The sequence below is a fragment of the Acomys minous genome (assembly GCF_964271855.1).
Source record: "Acomys minous genome assembly, chromosome: 15".
In the NCBI taxonomy this organism is placed as follows: domain Eukaryota; kingdom Metazoa; phylum Chordata; class Mammalia; order Rodentia; family Muridae; genus Acomys; species Acomys minous.
In genome coordinates, this window is record NC_140497.1 from 13598835 (window position 1) to 13619484 (window position 20650).

At 46.9% G+C, this 20650-nt stretch overlaps 1 protein-coding gene across 3 annotated transcripts in view; it reads left to right on the forward strand.

Moving 5' to 3' along the window:
- Positions 1-12893, forward strand: part of SLC20A2 (solute carrier family 20 member 2) — a 91822-nt gene extending 78929 nt beyond the window's left edge. For all 3 annotated transcript variants that reach the window (XM_084758888.1, XM_084758890.1, XM_084758889.1), the window contains exons 6-11: positions 217-333; positions 3007-3210; positions 3425-4016; positions 7143-7328; positions 8394-8478; positions 11470-12893. In XM_084758888.1, the coding sequence (XP_084615014.1) occupies positions 217-333; positions 3007-3210; positions 3425-4016; positions 7143-7328; positions 8394-8478; positions 11470-11634 (1349 nt within the window). In that variant the 3' untranslated portion in view covers positions 11635-12893. The remainder of the gene's footprint in view (positions 1-216; positions 334-3006; positions 3211-3424; positions 4017-7142; positions 7329-8393; positions 8479-11469) is intronic.
- The last annotated feature ends 7757 nt before the right edge of the window (positions 12894-20650 follow it).

A 20650-nucleotide genomic window follows, 5' to 3' on the forward strand; every position in this document is an offset into this window, starting at 1 on the left:
TAATTCCTAGCGAGCAGAAATTCACAAGGCCACAGTTCATCTTAAACACAATCCTGTCTGCCCCCAGGTGCGCAACGTGTTTGGTTTGGTTTCATTTCCTTGAGATTTTTGTTAAATACAAAACCCAGGTGGCCTGTTTTAGCATGGAGGATCAGAAGTTAAACTGCTACCGGGGGCTTTCCCAGTACCAACCCCGCTGTTCGCTCTGTTTCCCAGTGCTGGGTCTGTCGCTGCCTGTGTGGGCGATAGCGCTCATTTCCTTCGGTGTCGCTCTGCTCTTCGCCTTCTTTGTGTGGCTGTTCGTGTGTCCATGGATGAAGAGGAAAATAGCAGGTAAGCAGGTTTTTATTCTTCCAAACTACAAAGCTGTTCTTTATTCCTTGTGCTTTCTGTGTAAACAATCGTGCATCCTTAAGAACCGAGGACCTGGAGGTGGATGACAGGGGACGCCAGCTCCGGCCTCTGGCTCACCACGTCTGCCTCTGGCTCCTATAGTTCCGTGGTGATTGGTGACCTACGTGAGCATTAGCATTTGTCCCCACACTTAATCCACACTAATTCTAAGTTGACAAATACAGCCAGGTTCTGAGGCTTGATAGAAAACATCTATCTTTGGGGAAATGCAAACAATTGCCATATAAGATTTGCACATTGTGTCAGGAGTAGCTAAAATTAAAGGACCAACCAGCCCAAGTGAAGTAACCTGAATTCTTAGAGCGCTGTCAGGGGTTGGCTGCAGCATGAGCCTTGTAATTGTATTTCAGGGTGGGTGCATCTCAGTTTAAAACCTGTGCTCAGAAGCACTAAGATAAATGAAGAGGGAACTCAGTGTAGCCAAGGTGTTGCTTCTTCCCAAACTGATTGGTAGACAGAAGATAAGTTTAATTAAAATCCCAGCTACATAGTAAGTTTAAAGCCAGCCTGAGCTACATGACACCCTAAACAAAATTAATTGACTGTTTAATTGATTAAAACAATAATTTTAAAGTACTATAAGTGTTATGCCCTACTTAAAAATTAACTCAAAGTGTACCATAAGTATAAATTTAAAAATATTTGGGGGACATAAGAACTTGTATAATCTTTGTTAAACAAAGAGCTTTGTCTGCGACACCTAACAGGGTCCATAGAGGAAATTTACAAATTCTACAGCATAAACATTGAAAACTTGCTCTGTGAAAATATGATTAAGGGAAACTTTGTATCATGAAAGTATGTTAAGAATTTTTTTTAATTCAGGTAAAACATGGACAAAATATTTTTAAATGTATTTTTATTATTTTTAATCATGTATACATATGTGTCTCTCTGTGGGAATTTATGCATGTGCGTCCAGAGGCCCATAGAGGTCAAAGCTGTCAGATAACCCTGCAGCTGGGATTAGAGGCTATCTGTAAACCACCCAGAGTGCTGGAAACCAAACCGGGGTCTTCTGGAAGAGCAGTGCTCACTCTTAACCTCTGAGCTGCCTCTCCAGATAGAGCAAAATATTCAAACCCACAATTCACCAGAGTAAAGCTATAAATAACACATACACCCATGCAAGGCTCGGCGTCACTAGCAATCAAGGAATACAGAATAGAATGCGCATGAGACATCACCTCACGGCTACTTGACCACTGACCATGCTGACTGGGAAAAGGAAAACAAAACCAAAAACAAAAAAAGCATCAGCAACCAACAGCCAGAACCTCCAGGCACCAGTGTTGAAAACAGAGTGACTGAAGATACATATGCAGTGGCCATGAACATTCCTGGAGCCGTTCCTCAGTGTTTCCCCAGAGAAATAAAAACCTAAATTCACACAAAAATCTGCTTATAGCACCTTTATTGGTGTCTCCCAGAACGGGAATTCTCCCCCCACAGATATCTAGAACGGAACCCCCCCCCCTACAGATTACCCAGAATGGAGCCCGTCCCCACACAGATTATCCAGGGGACAAATGAAGCTTCCACTCTCCAGTGCTGGACAGTAACAAGGACTGACTGCTGCTTCTGTGCAGCATGGACAAGTGGCACAGAGCGTGCTGAGGAGCACACTGCATCTAGAAGACTTGCTGAAAAATACACAACTGGAAGGCCGAAGCTAAAATAAATGGTTGTCTCAGGGCAGAGGCCTGACTGCCAGGAGTACACTGGGGACTTGGGGACTCCTTCCATCCCTGTTGTAGAGCTGCCTCTCTATAGACTCTGGGTCATACACACATGCATAGCCAGCTTACTGCACACGAACTTTAAAACTAAGAAATGCTGTGGGTCTGGAGAGATGGCTCAGCAATTATGAGCATGTGCTGCTCTTCCAGAGGACCCAAGTTCAGTGTTGAGTCCCAGCACCCACAGTGAGCAGCTCACAAATGCCTGTAGCTCCCGTCCCAGGGGAGTCCAATGCCTCCAGCTTCACAGACCCACAGAACAACAAAGGAGCTGGAGAAATGCCTCCGAGGTTAAGAGCACTTGCTGCTCTTGCAAAGGACAAGGGTTTGGTTCCCAGCACCCACATAGCAGTTCACAACTGTGTGTAACTACAGGATATTTTTGGTTTTTTTTGTTTGTTTGTTTTTTGTTGTTGTTTGGTTGTTTTGTTTTGTTCTTTAGTAAAGAGAATCTCTTTGTTCCTTTTTGAGGAAAGGGGGTTTACTTATCTCATAGACTCTGTTATGACAAAAGAAATCTGAGACCAATATTACTCTGAGGCTAGTCTATCTAGAAGATTGTATGTTTTATAGACCATCAACCCTGGGAGAGACTTGGGTGATCAAATTTAGCTGTCTTTTCTTGGTTTTGGTTGTAGTAGTAACTCAGGCGTAAGTCTCCACCAGCAACTCAGTAGCTGTCTTCAAGTCTTTAATTGACATTTCTACTTTAATTCCTTAGTATAGCTATAATGTTTTGTTTCCAAGATAAATACTAAAGTAAAAAAGAGATATGGTCACATCTTAAATATTTACTTTAAAAAGAAAAAGAATACATTTCCCAAAGTTGCGCTTACTTTCTCTTTTTCTCTAGGCAAATTAGAAAAGGGGAGTGCTTTGTCCCGCACCTCTGACGAAAGCCTCAGGAAAGTCCAGGAAGCGGAGTCCCCCGTCTTTAAGGAGCTCCCTGGTGCCAAAGCCAGTGATGACAGCGCTGTCCCCCTCACTAGCCTGGCTGGGGAGGTTGTCGGGGCCTCGGAAGGCACATCAACAGGGAACCACCCCAGGGCTTCCTATGGTAAGGCTAACTTGGAGAACACAGGTACAACATGGGAAGACCTCCTCAGGAGGTGGCCAGCCAGGCTGAGCACGGGTACAAAAGCGTCCCCAAATTTCATGTTGTTTTACTGTTTTGATGGACAAGGACCCAACCCAGGGCCTTGTGCATGCTAAGCATGTGATCTACTGCGTGGCGTATCCCCACCCGAAATAAACACCTAAATTACTTGCAGGACGGGCACTTTCCATGACACATGGCTCTGCCAAGTCACCCATCTCCAATGGCACGTTCGGCTTTGAGGGCCACATGAGGAATGATGGTCATGTTTATCACACTGTACACAAAGACTCGGGGCTCTACAAAGACTTGCTGCACAAAATCCATGTAGACAAGGGCTCCGAGGAGAAGCCAGCTCAGGAAAACAACTACAGGCTGCTTCGGAGGAACAACAGCTACACCTGCTACACGGCGGCGATCTGCGGCATGCCAGTGCACACCACCTTCAGAGCCACGGACGCCTCTTCTGCCCCCGAGGACAGTGAGAAGCTGGTGGGCGACACCGTGTCCTATTCCAAGAAGAGACTTCGCTACGACAGCTACTCCAGCTACTGCAACGCGGTGGCGGAGGCGGAGATTGAGGCTGAAGAGGGAGGTGTGGAAATGAGGCTGGCCTCGGAGCTGCCTGATCCCGACCAGCCTCACGAGGACCCCACGGAAGAAGAGAAGGAGGAGAAGGACACTGCAGAGGTGCACCTGCTGTTCCACTTCCTACAGGTCCTCACCGCCTGTTTTGGGTCCTTTGCTCACGGTGGCAATGACGTGAGGTGAGTATCTTTACTCTTTCAGCTGATACACAGTAATGTGCCGGACAGAGGGGAGCGCATGTCAGCACCCACAGGATGCGCTGGAGAGGAGAAAGGGGGTTGCAGTGGTGGATGAGCTAGCTGCAGGGGGATGCTCACTGAGCAGGGTCTGAAAGGGTTGAGGGAGGCAGCCACGTGACTGTTGCAGGCTGAGCAAACAGGAGGCACAGAGGGTGCTGTGGAGCCCGCCTAGACTCCTCTGCAAAGAGCAGGAAACCCCGGACAGGGGAAAGCGGAGACTGAGTGGAGTCACGGTCCGCTCACCTAGGAACATGAAGACGTTGTGTTCTAGGCAAGGTGATGTGCAGCTGGAGTCCAGTCAGCTCTGCAGCCCAAGACAGGACGTGTGCTTGATCCCAGGAATGCAAGACTGGCCTGGGCAGTGCAGCCAGACCCTGTCTTAAAAATAAGCTGTTCAGTGGCTGGGGAGATGGCTCAGCAGTTAAGAGCAATTGTCACTCTGGTAGAGGACCTATGTTCACGTCCCAGCACCCACGTGGTGCCTCCCAGCTGTCCTTAACTCCAGTTGCAGAAGCTCCAGTGCCCTCTTCTGACCTCCATGGACACCAAGCACACACATGGTACACAGACATATGTATCAGGAAAATCTACACTTAAATAAGTACTTTCAGTTTTTTTTAAATGTGCATTGGTGTTTTGCCTGCATGCATGTCTATGTGAGGGTGTCAGATCTTGGAGTTACAGATGGTTGTGAGCTGCCATGTGGGTGCTGGAAACAGAACCCCCGTCCCTTGGAAGAGCAGTCAGTGCTCTTAACCTTGGAGCTATCTCTCCAGCCCTGTACTTTTAATTTTTTAGGAAATAGGTTTTCGGAAATTTTTACTCTTGAGAGAAGAGAGAGCCACTGGGAGGGCAGACAGGCCTTAGTCTGTGACTGTGCTGAGGGGATGGGGAGTAGGTAGTATGTTACTAACAGTGATCCAAAAGGAGAAGCAGGCCTCTGAGGCAGACAGGGATACAGTAGCCAGGGTCTGGATATTTTAGTTTGAATGTGGGACAATAAAGTTGATAAGCAGTTAAGACTAGTGGGTCTCAACCTTCCTAATGCTGTGACCCCCTCAGTGCCATTCCTCGTGTTGTGGTGACCTCCAACCATAAAATTATTTTTGTTGCTACTTCATAACTTGTGATTTTGGCTGCTGTTACAATAAATCATAATATAAATATCTAATACGCAGATGGTCTTAGGCGACTCCGTGACAGGCCCGCAGGCTGAGAACCACTGAATTAGACATAGCTATGAAAAGAGTCCCTCAATCTTGGCTCTAGCAAATCTGAGCATGAGTTGCCACACTGGCAAGTACAACCCAGAAAGGGCTGGTTGGGGGTTAAGCAGCTTAGACTAGACATAAACCTGAAGACACTGGTAACGTCCGAGTGAGAGCCAAGTTGGCAGCCAGCTGGGTACCTCTGAGGCTGGGAGTGAGGAGGCTGGGCACAGATAAGGGCCCAAAGGCAGCGCTGCTCGGTAGAAGTCCTGGGAGTGTGGAAAGCAGTAAGAGGCAGGGCAAGTGTTCAGTGCACACCCTGAGCCCTGTAGCTTCATGGAGAGAGAGGGAGACGAGGGGAAGATGTGGCAAGCCAGCGGTCAAGTCAGCAGACCTGTCCAGGAACCGGCTTAGCAGTGACATGGCGGCACTCGTGCCTCTCCAGCCATCACAGAAAAGATACAGCACTTGCTGTTTGTCAGCGTCTAAGTTTCCACACCAAGAAAGATGAGTGAAAGGCGTGTGCAAAGCATGGATACAAGCATAGGCACATCACGGAGAAGAAATGTCGTGTACTTAACATCTTTGGGATGGTTTTATCCCCTGTAAGATAAGTAAGACAGTCCCCCCCCTCCCCCTTATAACACAGGCCCAGTGCCACATGGTCCCCATCCAGTACTTGTCACTGTCCCCAGAAACACTGGTGATACCATACTAATGCAACAACATCATAACGTCCTGTGGGCATGTGCAGGAGTGCTGTGGGGACTCCTGGGCAGGCCACTGCCTTGGGGCACCTATAGTGCTGGGATAGCCTGGGGTCTCCCAGAAGGGCTGCCCAGCAGGAATCTCGCTGTGCAGCTCTCATTGTGATGAAGCCGAGAGCTCTCCCTCCATGAGCCTTCAGGAGCTGAAACTCTGGCTAAAGAGATCATAAAAACATTTGCAAAGCACACAGTTCCCAAACCCAGCTGCCACTTAAGACAACAGAGCAGCTGCTTACAGCTCAGGAGCTGTTGTCAAGCCTTTTAAAACAGTGTCATCTGATAAAGAGCCAGATTTTAGAAATAATGATCTGACAACAATCATCTGGGGAGAGGCATATCAAGTAACTATCAGGACTCAGTGTGGAACCATTTGCAGTGTACCTTAATCTTCTTTGGGACAACCCCTCTGAGCTAGCTAAGTGGTGTCCGTCAGAGATGAACCCAAAGCTAAGGAATGGGGAGTTCCCCACCCGGGGCCACACAGCTGGAGCAGAGCTGACTTGGAAGCCAATCCACGCTGCCCCTCAGTCCACACTCTGCCTATGCAGCTGTGCCAACTGGGGCAGGGGCTAGATCTGGAAGGGCCACTACAAACCCGCATGTCAAAGCTCTCGCCAGCTGCTAGCGGCCTGGGGAACAGTAGTGTCTGGTGGGGAAAGGACTTGCAAGTCTAATCAGCACGTGGCCTTAGCCTTAGCCGAGGGACAATGCCCAGCTTCTGGGACAGTTGTAAGACTCCGTGTCATCAATGGTGTCTGTGATTGCACAGTGTCAGGACTGACTCTTCTTGAGCTGGGATCAGAAGCAGTAAAGACAGCAGTGGAAGTGGAAAGGCATTTGAGAAAAGGGGGGAAGGGAAAAGTAGCTTGTTTTTTTTTTTTTAAGAGTATCTTTTCACAACCATGAAATTATACTTAACACTACTTAGCTCCACCTAAAAAGGATAAGATGGCCAAGTCATCTAGATTATACAAACAGGCTACAAGTACAATATGATAAGCTAGTTTTCAAAGCTGAGACATCACTGTACATTGCGTGTAGTGCCGTGCGTGCCTATGTACGATTCTCCCTTTTCTCTTTCCTTTTGCCAGCAATGCTATTGGCCCCCTTGTGGCTCTGTGGCTGATCTACGAGCAAGGTGGAGTCATGCAAGAAGCTGCCACTCCAGTCTGGCTGCTCTTCTATGGAGGAGTCGGGATTTGTACCGGCCTCTGGGTTTGGGGGAGAAGAGTGATACAGACCATGGGGAGGGACCTCACTCCAATCACACCGTCCAGGTGAGACTCGAGACGACAGGCCTCACTGCACAGCCTTCCTGTGCTGCCCTTCTGTAGGCGACAGCCCCTCCCTTCCTCACAGTACCTCCCTGCTGCTGTCTGCACTGGCACCAGGACAAAGGCAGGAAGACACTGAAGCAGAGCAGGAGGGAAAACTAGGAGACTGCTGTAGTTCCCAGCCTATCCACACTGCTGTTCTAAATGCAGTGTGAGGTCCAGCGAGCAAGTGCAAAACACAGGTGCAAAGCTGAGGCCTGCCTTTCGCCAAAACTCTAGCCACACCTGCACCCCTCAAAGACATACCCCCAGTGACCCAGACACCCCCTCTTAAAGCTTCTATCACCTCCAAGAACGCCACCTAGGAACCAAGCCTTTGACTTTGGGGAACACAAACTCTAAAATGTGGCACCTGCCTTTCCCTCCAAATTTTCAAGGCCTGAAACCTGTCATCCCCCAGGACTTTTAGGACATGCACCTCTGCTGTTCTAAGTGGGGTCTGAAGCGTCCCATTTAGTCATTCTACTGTGTAGCCTTTTGGATGTGGAGATGGTTAAATAGCAGATCTTAGCTTACAGAATACTTTTTCTCTGTGTTTCTTTTTTAAACATATTAGGGATTCCTGTTTCCTTCTGTTTCTAATTTTCAGTTCCCCATCCTTAAAATCCATTTTAACAAAAGGTTGTTTTAGAAGACTGGGTTGAAGAAAACCTGGTCACCTGGAGATTACTTTCATAATAAGTTCACGTTTAAGACGAGAACCTAGTTTTTCCCATGCCCCTTTAAAAATGAGTAATTTATCATCTTACTGCACAGCAGGAATTTCTGACCCAGTTCCACACTTCAGGTTGGAAAACATGCTGGGAAAACAAGGTCACTGGGTGTCAGCTGCACAGCCCGACGCCATGCTGTGAGCAACAGTCTCTTGTTCTCCTAATGGTCATCAGGAGCAGGCAGCAGTCCACAACCAGCTTACAGAATGTTCTGGCAAGTCTGCTGCAGCCACAGGGTGTCGGCAAGGCCACACAAAGAGCTCCTGTGACTTTGTCTTCCTGTCCCCCCCCACAGTGGCTTCACTATTGAGCTGGCCTCTGCCTTCACCGTGGTGATCGCCTCCAACATTGGACTTCCTGTCAGCACCACCCACTGCAAGGTAGGTCTCTGCCAGCCAGAGACTGCTGTTCCAAGGGGCGGCAGATCAGGCCAGTGGCACCAAGTGACTCTGTAAAAAAGCTGCTAGACTGTGTGGTTGGTGTGGAACTGCCAAGACATTGTTGGGTATCGAGGAGGAGGAGGAAGCCAGGGTGTTTGTTTCTCTAGATTGCCCCCTCTCTCCGTCCTTCATGACTGACAGCATGGCACCTGTTGTTGAGGCTTTGCTTCTCAGCATCAGTGAGAGAGCTTCCGCTTGTCCTGTGCCCTGACTGTGCCCACCTAGACGTCCTTCTGAGGTCATGTGCGCACTGAGCATGTCTCTAAGTTCATGTGGGGTCTGCCATTCAGTTCCTGCCACTGCACAGAACTGACCTCAGAGTAGAAAAGCAGCAGAAGGAAACAAAGCTGCTGCAGAGCAACCGTAAGACATGGCTACTTCCGGTTTTCCCCCTACATGACATCAGACTGTTACCAATGAGGGGCAGGAGGTGGCTCCTGATGCTGGCATGGTGTTATGTCCTGTTATTCACAGCTGACAGCTGAGGAAATTCAGGTTCTCAGGATCAAGCCAATTTCCAAAGATCATACACTGCGTATATGCTAGAACCAGGGTTCAAATCTTCACCTAGTGTTTTGTCCTTCCCAGTTATAATCAGTCAGTGAACATCACCGTAGCAACCACTGGGCTGTTGGAAGTTCAGTGTTAACTCACTCACTCATTGCAAGGACCTTGAGGAGAATGCTAGCCTTCCCCAGTCTCACAGGTGTGGGCAGTGAAAGGTTAAGAAGCACTTCCCACCCAGGGGCTGGCATGATGCTCTGCAGACCACCTCAGTTCAGCAAGTGGGACTGCTCCAATTCCTGTTGTTTTGAAAGTGGTAGTGCAAACCTGGCACAGCCGAGGCTCTGAATTCAGTCCATAGTGCGACAATAAGTAAATAAAAGTTACCAAAGAAGCACAGCTCCACACAACAAAGCTGTGCAGGCCACAAACTAACCATTTCCCTGTTCATCACCTCACTTCAGCTCCCTGTGTGGCACAGGGCCACTACTGAGGAAGCATCCTAAAAGTACACTCCAAGGGACAGGCTCTTCGCTTTTCACTTTTCTATTACATTCATTCATTTGCTTATTCGGTGTGTATGTGTGTGTCCGTGTGTGTGTGTGTGTGTGTGTGTGTGTGTGTATCTGTGTGGTGTGTCTGTGTATGTGAATGTCTATGTATGGTGTGTGTGTGGGGGGGTGTCCCATGTGGTGTGTGTGCATGTGTGTGCATGTAGGTGGTGTGTCCGTGTGTGTGTGTGGGGGGGGGGGGGGGGGTGCGCACAGCATTCACGTGGTCAGAGCAACTTGCACGAGGAGTCTTCCATCATGTAGGTCTCAGGGATTAAACTCAGCTCATCAGCCTTAGACAAGCTGTGTGGGCCAGCGCCTCTACCCACTGGGCCATCTCAACTGCCCACTTTTCGCCATTGTAGACATGAACAGTTGCCCCTGGCTGACTTTTCTAGGTGGTGTTCCTCACCTATGACCTGCCCCCTCCACACTCATGGGAAGCTCTGCACTAGACAGTAATGATTTTGCGAACAGCATGAGACTCTAGACTGTCAGCGCCATAGAGGAAGACAGAGGAAGGAAGGCAGCTGCCTAAACCTTCTGACCTATCCAAAGGGGGCTTGGCTAGGGATCTAGGGGACAGCAATGAACACGGATACCAAGTGCCTCATATATGCCTCATGAAAATGTCAGTGAGCTGGGCATGGTGGCTCATACCTTTAATCCCAGCACTCGGGAGGCAGAGGCAGGTGGATCACTGTGAGTTCGAGGTCAGCCTGGTCTACAAAGTGAGTCCAGGACAGCCAGGGCTACACAGAAAAACCCTGTCTTGAAAAACCAAAAGAAAGAAAAAAAGAAAAGAAAATGTCAGTGAAACTTGTTATTGTGTACAGTGATTTTAAAACTAAACTCTCAGGCCTGGCTCAGTGGTGTGTGCCTCCAGCCCCAGTGCTCAGGAAACAGAGGTAGGAAAGCATCTCTAAGTGTGAGGCTAGCCTGGGCTACATAGTGAGACCCTATCTCAAAAATATTAACTAAAGTAAAATAAAATTAAACTTTAATTTTCAGCTTGAAGTATAATTTGCCCAACATTTATACCATAATTAGAACATTTTATTAAGAGATTTATATCTGTAGCTGGGCATGGTGGTGCAAACCTTTAATCCCAGCACTCAGGGAAGCAGAGGCAGGGCCTGATCTACAAAGGGAGTCAAGGACAGCCAAGGCTACACAGAGAAACCCTCTCAAAAAAATGAGAGAGTGAGCTCTATATCTAATTTGTACAAGACCTTAACAAACACATGTCAATGTCATCAAACACACATGTTTATGTTAGTGTTATCAGAGGGTCTATACTAGTCACACAGTCAGCTTTGCTTCATTGGAGTAAGGTAAGGATAGGCTGTGACATGAGGAGGCCCTCACATGAGACCACAGTGGCTTATTATGTGCAGAAAGACCAGGCGAAGCTAATAGAGTAAAGCTGCCCACATCCAAGATGAAAATACAAAAATCTCCAGCCTGATCATCAACAGTAGCCAGTTAGAATGTATGGCAAATGGGAAGGCACACCTCTTGCCTCTACACTTGTGTCATGTGCACATCCACATGCATTAAATAAATATAAATGTAATCTTCAAACATCTTAATGAAATGTAAGGAATGTGTATGGTGAAAGGTAGGAAGAAGATGGGCTGTGGCTGGTAAAGAATACAGTTAGGCGTCTCACACGCAGCCCAGAAGAAATGGTCCTGGAACTGTACCAAATGAGACTGATATGACAGCAAAGTTATGAAAAATGTAAACTGATCTACATAAAAACCTAATGTGGAAGAGCTGGGTTACGTGATGCACAAAGTGATGCCGTAAACGACTGAATGGCCAAGGTTTGTGAAGTCCCTCCCTGTGTCTCACCTCCCTTCTGCTCCTACAGGTGGGCTCAGTGGTAGCCGTGGGCTGGATACGCTCCCGGAAGGCTGTGGACTGGCACCTCTTCAGGAACATATTTGTGGCGTGGTTCGTGACTGTTCCCGTGGCTGGGTTATTCAGCGCTGCTATCATGGCTCTCCTCATGTATGGAATCCTTCCATATGTGTGACTGGGTTTCTTCCAGTCGGTAAATGGCTTTGGGGATAGTCTAACCTGGGCATCAGCATCCACACACACCCCACCCCTACTCTCTGACACATACACATCCTCCCACGTACCTTCGCGATGGTTTCATGCCACACTGCTTACCCAGGCCACAGAAGTCCATCTTCCAGAGTTACCCTAACTACTGTACATAGTGGTACACATCAAGCTGATATCGTGATGACATACTGTGGTGCATTTACTTATATTAAACATATACTGTGTACCTAGCATAGGTAGCATCTATTTCAAACAGACTCAGAAAGTGAAGAGTATTGCCTAGGATGCAATCTTCTGTTAACTGTATATAATGATTTCAGCGGCAGCAAGTGTAGATTATAAAATCCTTTTTTAAACACACTGTAATATAAGTGAGATGCAGTATACTTAATTCAAACTAGGGCAAGTTCTCAGGCCCCTGTGTGATTGCATAATGCTGGGTCAGGTGTTCACAAGTGCTTTCTCTGAAGAATGTGTTCATGAGCTGTGTACGAGGTACTGTGTGATGCATCACAGTTGCTTCTGTAAATACTTAAACTGTAACTTTAATGGTATGCTTCCCTTATACTTTTTTGATTGGAGAATTTTGGAAAGTACCAAAGAAATAGGGGATAAATTGCCAGTATTATATCTTCATGTTGTTCGTTTCCCTTCCCACTGGCCACTACAGTGAACCTGGGACATCAGCCAGGCAAGCTCGTAACTCAGCCCGAGCAGTGTGTGTGGTTGGAAGCACCAGCCACCCACCAGCAGCAGCCACACCGCTGCCACACCAGGTCCTGGTGGGCTTGTGGCCTTCACTGTCACCAGCGTGGATAACTTACAGCAATGGGGATGTATAATTAAACACTACATACATATCAAGTCCAATTCCAGTGCCCTCCCCGTTCTGCCCTGTGGCCTGAAAAGTAGAATTCATGCCACAAACGTCTTGATGGGCTTGGATGCTGCGAAGCTCAGGGCTGAGCGGGAATGTTGGACAGGACACTGGGCTTGGGCATCTTTGAGGCCTTTACTATGTAGAACAGCAGCGGTTCTCTTTAGAGCCAGTATTCTCTTCTGACAGTGGGAGAGAGTCAGTGTGACTAAAATGTTAAGAGCCTGAAACCATGGAAATGCTGCTAATATTTTTATATTGACATACATTTTCACGGTACTTCATTGTAATTTTTCATTAATCAACCATATTAAATTTATAATAAAAAAGTACCCCTCAAAAGTTTACTCTTGAAGTCTTTTTCTTTCAGAGTTTCCACAAAAATAATAAAAACTATACAACTTGACCACTCATAGTTTTCAAATGCTTTCTGTTGACCTTTCCCCTACATCTTACTGTTCTTGTTTGTACAGAACCAATACACAAAACTAGAAAAGGAAAGAGTGACCCCACAGGTCATCTGCAGGCATCCCCCACTGCGAACATGTCCCTCCACTCCACCACGACAGAACTGGCCAGCCGGGGACCTGGGCTTCTCTCACCTGGGAAGCAAAGGGTGAAACCTCTCCTCTCTGCACTGTGGCCGCAATGGGGCACAGATGAGAGCCACCACCAGGTGTGCTGGTTTCCTCTACTCCACTGCCCTATCCAAGATCCTCTCCTTTTAAAGTGGTACCTTACTTCCTGCCTTTGATAGTCTCCTCTCAGATTTATTGGTAAGAAAACAACAGCACATGTGTAAGCCAGCACGCTGCAGGCCAGACAGCCTGCTGGTCTTGCCCTAGAAGGGCCACCTTAGCATCATCACCCACCCAGCCCTAGCAGGCAAACCTCAGAGGCTGAACCCCAGTAGGGGAAGTGGAAGGGGGAGTGGGAAAGCGGCCTCCTCCAGGAACTCCTCCCAGGTCTGTCTGACAAAATGACAACTTTGTATGCCATCCCCAACTCCAACAGACTCCAGCCTTCCAGTTTTTGTCCAAGGCGAGATTCCTGTGTGTGATTAGGGACAGTCTGGCCATACATAATTTGGGAAATGCTCTGCTCCAGGAGAGGGTGTCACCATGTCCTCAGGGGAAGAAATGCTGAGTCTCCCAGGCAAAGGAACTCCTAAGTCTCTGACATTGAGTGTGCAGTCGAATTTCCCATGCGGAGGACAGCTGCCTGCGCACTAGAAAGCCATGCTCAGAGGAAGAGCATCATGCCTCACATGGTCTTGTCTTAACCTTCCTGACAGCCCGAACTTGGAAATAGCCAAAACCAGTTCTCAGCCTGTGGGGCATGACCCCTTGGAGTCAAACAGCCCTTTCACAGGGTGGCCCAAGACCCTCGGACAACAGATGTTATTCACATTATGATTCATAACAGTAAAACTGCAGTTACGAAGTAGCAACCAAGAAGAGATTCCTGGTTGGCGGGGTTACCACAACATGAGGAACTATATTAAAGGCTTGCAGCATTAATTTTCTTTTTTTTTTTAATATGTCAATTTAGCTCTTGCACTGTTTCTAGCCTCTGTCTTTTTTTTTTTTTTAATTTTTTTATTTATTATGTATACAGCATTCTGCCTGCAGGCCAGAAGAGATGGTTGTGAGCCACCATGTGGTTGCTGGGAATTGAACTCATGACCTTTGTAAGAGCAGTCAGTACTCTTAACCTCTGAGCCATCTTTCCAGCCCCTTGCAGCATTCATTTTCAACAGGTGATTTTTTTCCCCCCTCTGAGACAGAGTTTCTCTCTGTGTAGCTTTGGCAGTCTTGGAACTCTGGAGACCAGGCTATTGTTGTAGAGAACTTCAAATATCTAATGTTTATTACCAAAACCTATAATTATTATAGCCAGTAATATCTAGCCTGCTATCAATCAGTAAAGACACAGACACCTGCTGTAGTTTAGAGTAAGCGTTACCTGGGTAGATATTAACCCCCTGAAGCACCCTCAGATATCCCCAGGCCTTCTGCTGTCATCATTCCTATCTGGGCGATTTCCTGTCCAGAATCCCCAAAGTACCTGCTTATGCTGTTCTTCTGGGCCGCTTCCTTCCGTGCAGAACGTCAGAGTCCCTCCCCCAGGCCTGCTTCGCTCTCAGCTCTCTCACATCCTGTGGCGATTGATCCTGCTCCTTCCTCAGTCCCAGAACCTCCTCCTCCTTCCCAAGACCCCTCTCCCTCCAAAGCCCTCGGAACTTTGCCACGCCTACCTCATTTCTGTCCAGGTGTAGGTTGTTGTTGTTTGTTTTTTTTTAAACTAACCAATCACCTTAACTAGGCAAAGCAAGGCTTACACAAACAAGGGCAGGTGTGCGTGAGAATGTGCTCCACAGGGCAGCAACTAGATCTCTGGGGTCAATAATTAGCATCAGGGTACATATCACCAGACCAAGCCCCACATGGAGATCCCTCTGCCTCTGTCTCCTGAGCACTGGAATCAAAGGAGTGCTTGGCAGCCACCACCACCCAGCTCAACAGGTAATTTTAAAGTTAAGCCTCCTTCCCCACCGCCTCTCCTTAAGCTACAGAGTTCTCAAGCAATAGAAGACATAGTAAACTCCATCCCATAAGCTGGGTGTGGTGACGCACACTTCTGAGTCCAGCACTCAGGAGGCCAAGGCAGATAGATCTCTGTAGGTTCCAGGCCAGTACCATCTCGCTGGTAACATTACCAGTGCACTTGATTGTAACAGCATGCGCTCAGATGAGGGAACCATCACAGCTGCCCTTCCTTAGGGTTTAAAGCAGCTTGTGAAATAAGGATGTCAGGGCTATTAAGGGAAAACTACTTCCTCTAGGTCAAAAGGATAGAACTGAGTCCCAGTTCTGATTTGCCCCCAACTATTAGAACATCACATGTCTCCTCCTATAAGTTAATCAAGCTGGGCCTGTCAATCACCTGGCAAAGAGATCCCTCAGGAAAGCTGACTTTCCTGAAGACTTCTTGGGGGGGGAAGGGGTGAATGAAAATGGCCCCCATAGGCCCAGAGGGGGTGGCACTATTGGGAGGTGTGGCCTTGTTGGAGGAAGTGTGTCTCTGGGGTAGGCTTTGAGGTCTCAAAACTCCACACCAGGCCTAGTGTTACTCTTGCTGCCTGCCACTCCAGGCACCATGTCTGCCTGCTGCCACACTTCCTGCCATGACAATAATGACTAAAGCTCTGAACTGCAGGCCAGCCCCAATTACATGTTTTCCTTTATAAGACTTGCTGTGGTCATGGTGTCTCTTCACAGCACTAGAACCCCCACTAACACACTTCCCTAAGATGGAAGGGCTAGTGATCCCTTAATGAGATAATATACCTCTCAGAGGCCTCCCTCCTAACGCAGTCACTTGCAGATCTTCACTATTAAGCCTGCCCAGTTTTCTGAGTTCTAACCCAAAATGTCTTTTTCTTCTCTTTTTTGGATGTCAGCTAAAGGCCTTTGTAGAGACTTACAGAACCACAAGCTTCCTACTGAGTCCATTTTAAAATTATTTAATTAGGAATCTAGGAACCCATAAAAGAGAAACCTAATTTTGCTGGTAACATTACTATGCCAGGGCACTTGGTTCTGATAGACTTGAGGCAAGGAGCTTCTGGTGTGCGCGCGTGCACATACATACATACATACACACGCACTAATAATTACCGGACTGGAGAGAGGGCTCAGAGGTTAAGATCACTGTCTGCTCTTCCAGAGGTCCTGAGTTCAATTCCCAGCAACCACATGGTGGCTCACAACCATCTATAATGAGATCTGGTGCCCTCTTCTGGATTGCACGTGTAAATGCGGGCAGAATACTGTATGCATAATAAATAAATCTTTAAAAAATAATAATTACATCCTTTTAAAAAGTCAAGTCTATTTTTTAAAGATCTTTATAACAAAGATAAAAGTTTAGCTAGAGCCAGGCAAGGTGCCTGCTAGCCTGGTCTACAATAGAGAACTCCAGGGCAGTCAGCACTGCAGAGACCCTGTTTCAAAAAAAAAAAGTAGCTTGCTGAGGTGGTGGCATGGTGACACACACCTTTAATCCCAGCACTTGGGAGGCAGAGACAGGCCAGCCAGGTCTACACAGGTGCTCCAGGCCAGCCAAAGGTGCACAGTGAGACTCTGTTTCAAAAAAAGAAAAATAGTTTAAACTCAGAAAGATCAAGGACTGCACAGGAGCCCTGGGAATAAGACTACAGTGTTTGAGAACAGGGAAAGGAAGTCAGAGAATGGGGAGGTTGAGTCTGTAAGTCTCCACAAGGGAAGCATGTGAGAGTAAATGATTCTAAGGTAGTGGTGCACAACCTGTGCGTCACGATCTCTTTGGGGTCAAATGACTCTTTCACAGAAGTTACATATCAGATATACAGAATATCTGATGTTTGCATTATGTTTCAAAACAGCAGCAACATTATAGTTCTGAAGTAGCAATGAAAATAATTTTATGGTTGGGGTCAGCACCACAGGAGGAGCTGTGTTAAAGGTTTGCAGCATTAGGAAGGTTGAGAACCACTAATGTTCTAAGTACTGTGTTTCAGACATTATCAAGAGGACCCAGAGTTCTTGTTGGGGAGTAAACCCTGCTTAAACAGCAAAAGGAACTTTGTCTAGAATAGGATGAAAAATTTGTCCTTTTCAACTTGCCATGCCTAAACCAAACCCTGAACTCTGGAATTTCAAAGATTATGGAGTAGGGTGAGAGAGTCCAAGAAAATGGATGGAATGACCTCACAAGCTAGGACTAGGAAAGCAGGTGTTTATCTTTGGTTGGTACCACAGCGGCACCTAGTGGTGTCAAGTTTAATTGTAATTACAACACATTTTTAGATCCTTTAAGCTGCAGCATGGAAATCACTTTGCAAAATGCCAATTGTCATATCATAGTTCAGAGTTGCACATAATGACAGGAATTGTATTTGATGATCACAAGGGCCTATGGTTGCTTTAAGAAACAGAAACCCTCTTTACTGACAAGCCAAAGCAAATAAAGACTGCTTTTAGTTTACCTTTAAGCTAACATCCAGGACTGCCAAGTGCAAAGGCGACTGGGCTACTGAAGGTGGAAAGACAAAGGCCTCAAGAGAACAGGCGGCTTTTTTGTTTGTTTTTGGAGACAGGGTCTCTCTGTGTAGCCTTGCCTGTCCTGGACTCACTTTGTAGACCAGGCTGGCCTTGAACACACAGTGACCCACCTGCCTCTGCCTCCCAAGTGCTGGGATTGAAGGCGTGCGCCACCACGCCCGGCCCAGGAGGCTTTAGAAAGAAAACGCAAGGCTGTTCTCACCTGAGCAGGAGCTCTGGAGGAAAGCTGACCAGTGGCTGGTGAGGTCAGAGAAGTTTGGCTCAAACTCCAAGCACTATATGGAAATGGAAGGCAAGGGTTCCATTTGGGAAATGGTAGCTCTCGGTGCCACAGTTACCTAAGGAGAAAGTTCGGCTGGGCACTTTGAAACAAGGTCTACAGAGTTCAGCTGGAAGTTGGGTGAAGACAGGCAGGCACCCACACGGTGCCTCATAACCACCTGCAATCCCAGTTCCAGGGGATCCAATCCCTTTTCTGGGCACCAGGCATGTAGAGTACAAACGCGTGCAGGCGAAACATGCATACACATAAAATATTTGAAAAATACTAACATCAGTGAGAAACCTCACATGCAAGCTTTGTGCCTCCCTGAGGAGTCCTCAAGGCAAACGCCTACATGGAGGCACTGAGTACTGAACACTGCAAATAAAAACACCCTGGAGGGTTGGCTCTCTGCGCCCAGGTGCCAGCGTCACAGGCTGTGGTAAAATCTAGATGGCACCTTGAGAGTAAGACACAAGAAGTAAGCCTGACAATCCTAGCCATGTCCTGAATGATCCACTAGAAAGTGGCCAAGGGCCTTGCACGGCTGTAGTGTGATAGAGAGAGGCCTCCAGAGGCACTGGAAGAGCTGCTCCACCTGGCAGCCTCTGGCTCTTCTTTCTGGACTGCAGGACTCCAAGATGGTCATTGTAAGGCTTAAATGGGTCACTTCACATCAAGGTACCAGTATATGGACTGCGTGCCTTCTGTGAAGATGGCACTTAGTTCGGCATATAGTCCAGGCAGCCACAATTTGATAAAATCCCTGAATAAAGGCAGAACGTAAACTTCCCACATCCATATTTGGATTTCCATATCAATATATGAAATGTGGCTCCGTGGCTCTGCATAGCAGTAACTTGAAAGAAACAACAAAAAGGAAAATTACAAGTATGTAGAGACTTATTGAGGACACAAACACAACCAACTTCAACAGACAAAAGGACTAAGAAATAAGCAAGGGTACAGTTTATTACCTCTTCCTTCAAGGCTGAATGCTGCTCCAGTCCTGTCACTTCCACCCCTTACACCCTTAGCCATACTAGACTCAAGGATTACCTTGCAAAGCCGTCCAGACGCACGCTGACAGCTTCTTGCTGCACCCACAGTGTGACACAGCACCACACACCCGTCCACTCCCCACGTGTGCCACCCGTGAGCTTTCTGACACAGGATGAGACAGACTGGCATCAACTGCTCACGGTTTGCCTTCTTCACTGTTCTCTCTATAAAGGTAGCTCAATCCACAAAGATAATACACAAGAAAATAAAATGTTATCATATGATTGCTATTGCAGATCTTTTCTAGGCTTAGTGGTCTGTTACTAATTACCCGTAACTTGGGTGAAGACTGTTGCCTAGAAACTTTAAGATAGACTTTGTCAGCGGCTAAGTACTATCTTACATTGGAGTTTTTCAAAGAACAAATGTGTCTAGCTATTTTAAGACAACCCAATTAGAAACAGAAAAGAATTCTAATGGGTTCATTAGAATATAAATGACCAGTAAACAAATAAATACAGCCCTTTCATTGGCCACTGGGGAAGTATAAGTCAAAAGAGGATACAGTCTTTCACCTATTAATAGGTTAAACAGGCGGGCAGTGGTGGTGCATGCCTTTAATCCCAGCACTCGGGAGGCAGAGGCAGGTGGATTGCTGCGAGTTTGAACCCAGCCTGGTCTAAGTCCAGAACAGCCTGGGCTAAACAGATAAACCCTGTCTCAAAAAACCAAACAAAAATATTGATATCAAACATTTGAAGGGCAAATTTGTACTACCTATTAAATGCCTATGCCCTGCCACTCATGTTACTCCTAGAAATCTTACAGAATACGCTGTTGCTACATTTAAGCATTTAAATTTAAACAATCTATTAAAACTAAATTTCTAATTCAGTTGCTCGGGTGTCATACTAAAGGTGCTTAACTGCCATATATAGCTAGTATACATATAAAACACACACAAAGAGACATGCATGTGTGTGTGTGTGTGTGTGTGTGTGTGTGTGTGTGAGAGAGAGAGAGAGAGAGAGAGAGAGAGAGAGAGAGAGAGAGAGAATGAGAGAGAGAGAGAGATAGGCGGGGGTAGGGGGGTGGAAGTGGTGGTCTGAATGAGAATGGGCCCCCATAGGCTCATGTTTGACTATGTGGTCCTAGCAGCTGAACAATTGAGAAAGATTAGGAGGCGTCACTGGGTGGGTTTTGAGATTTCAAGTTCCTAGTGTGTCTCTCTGATTCCTACTTGCAAGATGTACTCCAGGCTGCTGCATGTCTTTGCTCAGCCATCAACCTAACCCTCTGAAACATGAGCTTTCTTTTGTGAGTTGCTTGGTCTTGGTGTTTTGTCACAACAGTAGGAAAGAAAATCATTATAATAAAATAAAGGGGACCCCAAAAGGAGATAAGCACTTTAACCTTCTTTAAGCAGATACCTGTGAGATCTCTTAAATGCTAGCAGCATGGGCAGGCATATACATCAAGCTGCTTGCAGCACTGGAGGAGGGTCACGAAGAATGGCAATTTCTACTTCTAATTCTAAGTTGCCTACAATTGTTAGAACTGGCATGTATTACTTCTGTACTAAAGGGGGTTCTGCTCACAGCGAGTTGATGTCCACAGCCCTGTAGGTACTGTCTCCCTGTGTCTTTTCTAAATCCTAACTCCTTGTTCAGTTTTATTATCACACCTAGTATTTAAAAAACAAACGACTTTTTTTTCTAAAAACCTTTTTTTTTTT